The 10,000-nt window shown below is 35.1% G+C and overlaps 1 protein-coding gene across 1 annotated transcript; it reads right to left on the bottom strand.

Moving 5' to 3' along the window:
• Positions 1–1,184: 1,184 nt before the first annotated feature.
• Positions 1,185–7,293, bottom strand: LOC137621178 (legumain-like). The gene is made up of 10 exons (XM_068351593.1): positions 7,144–7,293; positions 6,668–6,831; positions 4,996–5,093; positions 3,726–4,032; positions 3,524–3,593; positions 3,029–3,147; positions 2,560–2,739; positions 2,188–2,304; positions 1,654–1,821; positions 1,185–1,361 (listed from the first exon to the last, which is right to left on the bottom strand). Exons 2-10 carry the CDS (start codon positions 6,803–6,805, stop codon positions 1,236–1,238), a joined length of 1,323 nt encoding a protein of 440 aa, XP_068207694.1. The 5' UTR covers positions 6,806–6,831; positions 7,144–7,293; the 3' UTR covers positions 1,185–1,235.
• Between the last annotated feature and the right edge of the window lie 2,707 nt (positions 7,294–10,000).

Genomic DNA, 10,000 nt, shown 5'->3' with positions numbered 1-10,000 from the left:
TATATATATATATATATATATATATATATATATATATATTATAATTATTATTATTATTATTACTAGCCAAGCTACAACCCTAGTTTGAAAAGCAAGATGCTATAAGCCCAAGGGCTCCAACAGGGAAAAATAGCCCAGTGAGGAAAGGAAATAAGAAAATAGTTAAATGAGAACAAATTAACAATAAATCATTCTAAAAACAGTAACAACGCCAAAACAGATATGTCATATATAAACTATAAAAAGACCAAATCTTGGTCACAGCTGGAATAAAACTTTAAGAATACTGTGTAGTATTGAGCCTTATGATGGAGAAGGCCTGGCTAGTAAAATTAACTGCCTGCCTAGTATTACGTACATGATGGGACTGTCCAGGAAGATGTGAATGTAAACGATGGTCAGAATTATGAAAAATCTTATGCAACATGCATAATGAACTAATTGAACAACGGTGCCAAAGATTAATATCTAGATCAGGAATAAGAAATTTAATAAACCGCAAGTTTCTATCCAACATATTAAGACGAGACTCAGCAGCTGAAGGCCAGACAGATGAACAATACTCAAAACAAGGTAGAATGAAGGAATTAAAACACTTCTTCAAAACATATTGATCACCGAAAATCTTGAAAGACTTTCTCTTTTTTTTGTGCAATTGAATAAGACACAAACCTAATATGTTTTTTAAAATTAAATTTGCTGTCGAAAATCACACCTAAAATTTTAAGTCATACAAAGTTAAAGAAATATTATCAATGCTGAGATCAGGATGTTGAGGAGCCACGGTCCTTGACCTCAGGTAGGCCCTGCTGTTTCCTCCGGTCGCATTTGTAACCATGAAGATAGCAGCAGTAGTGGATTCAGCGTATGAAACTTCATTTGTGGTGGATAATGGGGAAGGGTGGGCTGTGGCACCCTAGCAGTACCAGCCAAACTCAGCTGAATCCCTAGTCAGGCTGGGAGGAGCAGAGAGAGGAAGGGTCCCCTTTAGTTCCTTTGTTTAATGTTGGCTAACCCCCAAAATTTGTATGAAGTGCCTTGGTAAATAGACTAACACAAAATGTGAATTTCACCAACAGATGAAATATTTTCCTTCTTTTTCTTAGAGGTAATCACACACACACAAAAATACCTTACTACGAGTTTCTTGGCAAATAAAAGTGACCAGATTGCTTTTCTTTTTATTATCATTTAAACTAATTGGCAATAGATGTGGACAAGCAACTGAATCCTATTTAATAGGCATTGTGCATAGTTGGGAAGACACAGACTTTCTTGGTTGCCTCAACGATGGCATTGGTGCTGTATCCGGCCTCACACATGTTGAGCAGTGTTGGCACGACAGTCAAGGCGTATGTGCTCTGTGCATAGAAAAACAAGGTATTCACGATTATCCAACTATCTTATGTACAAAAAAAAAAATGACGATCGGTTTTCCCAAAGATATCGATTTATATATTGTATATAATATTTTGTATATGTCCCCAGATTCATACGAAACTGAGAATACGAAAAAAAAAAAAAAAAAAAAAGGTTTAAAATCATGGTGTCCTGAATTTCAGATACCTTTTCACGCTTATTATCATAATTACATTTACATACAAAAACATCCACGCCTGGATATTTCATCAAGTCTAATATCAAAATTCTCACCTTTCCAAGAGTGAAGCAGTTGTTGTGGAAGGCATCAACAGCATCCCCATAGCAGTCCCAGGCAGTGATCTTCTCTTGTCTCTTTGTCATGAGTTCTTTCACCAATTTCTCATCTCCAGAGACCGTCAGTGCAATCTTCTCCATGACGTGCTTGACCAGGGATCGTCTCTGTGAGAAGAAGCACAAAATTGTGTGGTTATCATGGCCCCTGGCAAGTATCATTCTTACCTGTTCTAGGTCCGCAAACATTATTATAAATATCACAGAAAAGAGTTGGACTAATAGATTTATATCTTAATCTGGGACTAGATATAATGAAATATCATAGCCAAAGGCATTTAAGAAGTAAAGAAATAGATATAATTTGTTTCTTTTACAAACTTGAGAAATCAAATATAATCTATTTTAAAAATAATCTGTTTTCCACAGTAACATTAGTGACCTTGAATAATTTCCAGCCGGCAGAGAATTTCAAACCTCATATAATTTCAAAAGTTATGTTTATAAAAGACAATGCTTCCAAATCTAACTAACCTTGTTAAGAGCGGAAATCTCGTTGCTTAGATGTGCTTTCTCCTCTAGATTCTTGGCAGACTTCAGTTGGTTTTGCAAGGTGATTAAAGGTACATCTTGGCTTGGGACAGCAGTTGCCTATAATAAAATTGGAGAAACATAGGGCAAGAATTATAACCTTTTCAGTTTGCCTTTGTTGCATGTAATCAAGAAAATAGCTATGCAGTACATAAAAAGTAACATTTATTTATTGATGATATCATCTACAGTATTTAATCCTTTTGGTTCCTTTTAGAGAATGTCATTGACAAAATTTTTGTTATCAAATCCATCTGAAAACAGGCAACTAAATTATTCGCTTTCTTGTAACACCAAAAAATCACTGCGACTTACCTTGAGTTCTTCAGCAGTGTATTTCTTGACTGGGGAGGTGTTTGATCCCTTACCACCCATGAAAGCAGCAACTACCTCGTTCTCGATCGATGTCTGTCCCCACTGCAGGACGTCAGATAGGTCAGTACGGGTTCTTGTGATCTCAAAGTTTTCCTTCAGAAGTTCAGTGCTGGGATCTTTCTGTGTGGAAAGAAAATATTCTTTATTTGAGAAGGGTATTTTAGAGTCCGGAATAATTCAAATGAACCAACTGGAATGATAGTAAATTTACATTAAATATTCAGTGAGAAACTAATTGGATATGAGTGCATGCACCTCATTGTTGCATTTAAGGTCGTTATTATTAATATTACTAATCATATCTTACGTTCATTACGTATAATACTTCAAGAAAAAATGCATTTCTAAATGATCATTGGTTTAAAGCTATACAGTGTTTGGCACTCCTACTGCTTAATAAATGACTTACAGATTCAACATCTTCCATCCAGCTAACGCTGAAGAGATCACCCAAGCAAGTGTTCAGAGGTCCACTGCAGTAGGCTGCCCAAGAGCTTTCGTAAGGGCTTGCCGCAGATAGAGCATAGACTGTAATAGAAACGGAACATCATAGGGACGATTTATATTTCAGTCATGCTGTGTAAAGAGACAATCAGAATAAAGGGCAATGTGATTATTGTAGTAAACTGGATATAAGAAAGAATGAGAGAATGCCGTGATGATACAATCAAATGGAGAACTTTATTAATGGCATTACTTGATTTTACTATCATTGGTAAAATTGTGATACATCCTTTTAGTCTCTTCAATTGTTTCTTTCATCTAAAGTTAAGTTGTCAATGTTAATTTGTGTCCATTTCGTTTTAGTATTTAGGTGTCGACATCATCTAGTGTCAGACATTAACCAAATATTTGTTAAGCAGGTCTAAATCTTAGATAACATTTGCAAGGTAAAAAATCTTACATCCCATGTCATCGGAGAAGAGATCCTGGAACATGGATCCGGAGTAACAGGACTCCATATACACCAACATCTGGAAAGACACATCGAAATTCCCTCATTAACTGCTACTCAACTATAAATCAGTCAGTGTTAATTGTTTGAAATCAAAGTATAGTTCCTTAGTTAGACGTGGTTTCTTTTCAAAGCATAAACTAGTTCATACCTCCTTGAATTTGTCGTCCCGTTTCAATTCCTTGACAAGTTTGGCAAAGTCATTGGCCATCATGTTTTCGTGAGGGAAGCAGAAGAGACCTGGAGAGCCATGGTCATCCATGTTGATAAAGATCCTGTCATTGGGGCCACTGTTGATGACCTTTCCGGAGCCAATGCCCTGGAGACCATTGGCGTCTCCTCTGAGGACCTTGAAGAAGTTCTCAACGGTAACATGTTTCCCAGTGTAATCCTTTGGGACGCCGGCATACACATCATCGCCAGATGGGTGGTTGATAATCTTGCCGGGGTAGGGGTTCCTGTCAGAGTTTACATCATGGTAGTTAGACCAATCTTAAATCTTTCACCTTTTGTTTAGCTTTCTTTCATTAAAATATGACGAACTTAAAGGATTCCTTGAAATTCTTATCATTCACGATTATAGATTCAATAATAAATTTAGATTGAGGTTAATTAAACACCTTATTATTTTTTTAATCAGTTTAAACCAATTTTCAAACATTAGAATGTTTGTGGTTTAAGTTGAAAGAAGTGCATTGTATCTATAAGTACAGTTTATATTGTAAAAATTAATTGGTTTATGTGACTGGCCCTGTATGATTAGGTTAAAAAGTGAAGTGCATTTATTTATGCTTAACTGTTCGCTAACCTTGTGTGAGCCGAAAGGTTGTAAGAGTAACAGTTAATTATATGTAAGTGTAATTATGGTTTATTTCCTAAATTGTTAAGAGTCCATTGTATAACTGTATAATTCTTGAAGTGTCTTTTGGTCTCAAGTCTAGGGTCTAGTTCAGTTTTAAATTTTAAATGATTTATTTTTGGTATTACTGTTGAATTGTTATTTTTTATATAATCATATATATATATATATATATATATATATATATATATATATATATATATATATATATATATATATATATATATATATATACATACATACATATATATATATATATATATATATATATATATATATATATATATATGTACATATATATATATATATATATATATATATATATATATATATATATATATATATATATATATATATATGTACATATATATATATATATATATATATATATATATATATATATATATGTAAACTGTATATTATTTTGATCACCAATATCCAAGAACAGGTCTTTTAAGATAATCAATATGTGTGAATAAGTGTAAATTTCTACAAAATTATGAGATAATTAAACCTTTGCTAACTCAGCGAAAGAAGTGATAACAAAATTTTAGAACCTTACTGGTAATTGTCTGCAATGTCATCGACCATCATGACAACGATGTGGTCATCGGGGATTCCATTGGCCTTCAAGATTTGGTAAGCGTGGCAGATGTCTGACTGCGAAGGAAGAATTTGTGGGTTAGGAGAAGCACAGTGAATCGTCTGTAGTTGAAAGACTACTCCCCTCAACTCTTATAGATGTAAAGAGTCTATCATATTCAGACGGATTATCTTACCCATTTAACGGTTGTGGTAACCCATTGGAAATGTACATGCTTGGCGATCTGCCGGATTGAGGTTCGAGTCCCACTCAAGCTCGATAGATTCTAGTAGTGTCTCCAAACTCACCATCCTTGTGAACTAAGGATGGGGGAGTATTGAGGAGCATATATGCCTACCTGTCGAGTTATCAGCAGTCACTGTCTAGCCCTTCCTTCCCTGGTCCTAACTTGGGTGGAGAGAAGCTTGGGCACTGGTCATATGTATATATGGAAAGTCTCTAGGGAATTGTAGGTTGGCTAGGGCACCAACCACCTGTTGAAATACTACCGCTAGAGAGTTATTGCGGGCTTTGACTGACCAGACAGTGCTACATTGGATCCCCCTCTCTCCTTATGGCTCATTTCATATTTGTCTACACATACACCGAATAGTCTGGCCTATTCTTTCCCTATTCTCCTCTGTCCTTATACACTTGACAACACTTACATTACCAAACAATTCTTCTTCACTCAAGAGGCTATATACTGCACTATAATTGTTCAGTGAGTACTTTTATCTTAGAAATGGTAAAAGAGACTTTAGTTATGGTAAGCAGCTCTTCTTGTCACTGCCCCTTGCCTGTGCCATTCATATATGATTTTTAAACCTTTATAACCATAATTGCATTCTTAAAGGGTTTTCCTTTACTTCAAAGCCAACAATTCTGATTGTTTCGTATCTATTGGTTCTCGTTGCTCAGAAGGACTGAATATTTACTAACGAGGTCGTTCAACTGCATGGCTAAAGTGGGCCGTTTGATTTTGAAAGAGGCCTACTAGAGAAAATCAAGAAAAAGTTTTTCTCTTTCTTTATTTCATAAATATTTGATTTGCTGGTTATTCTAAATTAAAGAAACATTTCTTACAAAATTAATAACTACAAAGAAAAGTTTCATTGGCGTAGTATTACACATTTTCAAATGATTTGATTTACTAAATATAACAATGATCACCATATAAAACGCTGTACAGTTCTAGCGTCACTGGTGTCACTTTTGACATTGCTTTAATATTCTTAATATGTTGTCCTCTCCTTTTTCCATTGGAATTAGAATTATCTTATGTACAAAAGACATAAGGGTGATCGATATGCATATATACATATAAATGTATATAAATATATACATGTGTATATATATACATATACATATATAGTATATGTGTATATATACATAAGTACTGTATATATATATATATATATATATATATATATATATATATATATATATATATATATATATATATACGCACACACGTAGAGTACGTGCACACAGGTGGCCTGCATGATTTTTTTTTTCTTCCAAGAATGGCCATCCGACTGACCAACTTATACTGCCCTGCAGAATGTTTTATTGAGTGCCATCTTAATCCGCTCTAGGTTTAAGGAAAAGCGTTTCAATTGCTGTAAATAAACAAGGTAATGAGCCCCACCTGATGACGGTAGTTGTACCATCCATCGGAACCGGCGACGAGAACGGCCCAGATCTCGCCTCCCTCAGGCTTGTCCAGAGGAACTCGGCCACAGGCGATGAGGGGCAGCATCAGCATCAGCGCTGCTGCGAACTTCATGATTGATCGTAGTTTCGGGGGATAAGCTGTAAGTAATGCATATATTTCTATACCATTTATATTTGATTAAGAAGAAACCTATACATATTATACAGGTGAAACATACCTTTTATAAGAAAAAAAAACTTACATAGAAATATCTGATTTTCGGGTGAGTCTATGCATTAAAATCTTGAAATCTCTTTCCCTCTCTTTACATAATATATATATATATATATATATATATATATATATATATATATATATATATATATATATATATATATATATATATATATATATATACTAAAGATGGTGAAATAACTGCCTTAAATAACCAATTCTGTGAATGGCCTTACCTTCGATGCCAACGTTGAGGAACCTTTCAGTCCACCTGGTTGATACGAAGAGTATGTTCCGAATGTTGCACCGAGGTCTTTTATATCCTGAGATGGATGGCCCTGTGCAAGGTGGTGTGGGAAACTTACTGTTTATGTAACATCGATGGTGCGACCCGACAGCTGATAAGAAGTGTATTTCGATATTCTTGTTTTCAGGTTTTCTAAATTTGAGGAAATTCTGACACAACTAACCTATACATTTGCAATTATCTATATACTCGTCTTAGTTAGAATTTCTATTTCACTTACAGAACACACACACACACACACACACACACACACATATATATATATATATATATATATATATATATATATATATATATATATATATATATATATATATATATATCATTATTACTAGCCAAGCTAAAACCCTAGTTTGAAAAGCAAGATGCTATAAGCCCAAGGGCTTCAGCAGGGAAAAATACCCCAGTGAGGAAAGGAAATTAGGAAATAGCTAAATGATGAGAACAAATTAATAATAAATCATTCTAAAAACAGTAACAACGCCAAAACAGATATGTCATATATAAACTACAAAAAGACTTACGGCAGCCTGTTCAGCATAAAAACATTTGCTTCTTGTTTGAACTTTTGAAGGTCTACTGATTCAACTACCCGATTAGGAAGATCATTCCACAACTTGGTCACAGCTGGAATAAAACTTCAAGAATACTGTGTAGTATTGAGCCTCATGATGGAGAAGGCCTGGCAAGTAGAATTAATTGTCTGCTTAGTATTACGAACAGGATGGAATTGTCCAGGAAGATGTAAATGTAAACGATGGTCAGAATTATGAAAAATTTTATGCAACATGCATAATGAACTCATTGAAAGACGGTGCCAAAGATTAATATCTAGATCAGGAATAAGAAATTTAATAAACCGCAAGTTTCTATCCAACAAATTAAGATGAGAATCAGCAGCTGAAGACCAGACAGGAGAACAATACTCAAAACAAGGTAGAATGAAGGAATTAAAACACTTCTTCAGAACAGATTGATCACCGAAAACCTTGAAAGACTCTCTCAATAAGCCATTTTTATTTTTGTGCAATTGAAGAAGACACAGACCTAATGTGTTTCTCAAAAGTAAATTTGCTGTCGAGAATCACACCTAATATTTTAAAAGAGTCATACAGAGTTAAGGAAATATTATTAATGCCGAGATCAGGATGTTGAGGAGCCACGGTCATTGTCCTACTTACAATCATACTTTGAGTTTTGTTGGGATCCAACTTCATACCAAATAATTTGCACCATGCACTAATTTTAGCTAGATCTCTATTAAGGGATTCACCAACCCCAGATCTGCATCCAGGGGATGGAATTGATGCAAAGAGAGTAGCATCATCCACCTGTACAACAAGCTTGTTTTTTCGGCTAAACTACATGTCATGTGTATATAGTATGAAAAGTAATGGGCCAAGAACACTACCCAGTGGAACACCACATATTACATTCCTATACTCACTATGGTGCCCATCAACAACAACTTTTTGAGACCCTTAACTTAAAAAATCAATAATAATGCTAAGAAACAACCCACCTACTCTCAACTGTTTGAGTTTGAAAAAAGGCCCTCATGATTAACACAGTCAAACCAAGCACTAAAATCAAGGCCAATCATATGATCTTCCAGACCACAATAAAGGGATTTCTGCACAGCATTGGAGATTGTAAGAAGGGCATCACATGTTCCAAGACCTTTACGAAAACCAAATTGCAAACTAGGGAATAGATGATTACCTTAAGCAACCCTATTAAAAGTTTTTTTTTTCCAGAAGACGTTCAAAAACTTTAGATAATATGGGAGTTATGGAAATTGGGCGGTAATCAGTTGGACTTGAGCTACCAAAAACACATTTACATAGAGGAGTAACATTACCAATTCTCCAACAAGTGGTAAAAGCTCCTCTTCTTGATAATTTGCGCAAAATAACAGAAAACTTTGGAGCTAAGAAATCTGCAGTCTTTATAAAAAAAAAAAACAAAGGAAAAATACCACTTGGGTCTACACCTTCATAAGCATCAAGGTCCATCAACAGCTTTGATTTCACGAGATCGAAAAGCTAAACCAGATAGCTTAGCCTTAGGAAAACAGGAACGAGGAAGTTCAAGTTTTTCATTACTCTGTTTACTGTCAAAGACATCAGCCAAAAGGATTGGCTTTTCCTTTGGACACTGAGTGACTGAGCCATCTGGTTTAAGTAAAGGAGGAACTGTTGCATCTACACCAAAGAGTGCATATTTAAGGATAGACCACCATTTAGGTTCCTGAGTTGTACCAGAAAGGGTTTCTTTTATGGTTAAATTGTACTCCTTTTCAGTTGAGGCATAAACTCTCCGAGCAAAAGCTAGAAGCTGAGTATAGCTATTCCAGGTCAAATCTGATCTGCTACCCTTCCAAAGACAATAGGCCTCTTGCTTCTTCAAATAAGCACGTCTACAATCATCATTGAACCGCCGTTTGTCCTTCACTCGGTACCTTAGCACACGAAAAGGGATATGCCTATCAATTATGTTGACTGGATTCTCATTCAAAGGGACAACAGGATCAACACTACTATATAACTGTGACCAATTCAAGCACAAAAGATCATGCAAAATCACATTCCAGTCTGCTTGATATTTTATACAAATTTTACAAGAGTATGATACAACAGGGACAGGATGCTCAGTCTTCACTATTAATGAAATCAAGGCACGATCAGATGTCCCGACTAGAGAACCAACCTTACTTGTTATAACGCCAGGGGAGTCAGTGTATACGAGATCCAAGCAATTACCAGACCTGTGAGTAGCTTCACTTA

The sequence above is a fragment of the Palaemon carinicauda genome, chromosome 27, assembly GCF_036898095.1.
Source record: "Palaemon carinicauda isolate YSFRI2023 chromosome 27, ASM3689809v2, whole genome shotgun sequence".
NCBI classification, from domain to species: Eukaryota; Metazoa; Arthropoda; class Malacostraca; order Decapoda; family Palaemonidae; genus Palaemon; species Palaemon carinicauda.
This window is presented reverse-complemented; position numbering and strand designations above follow the sequence as displayed.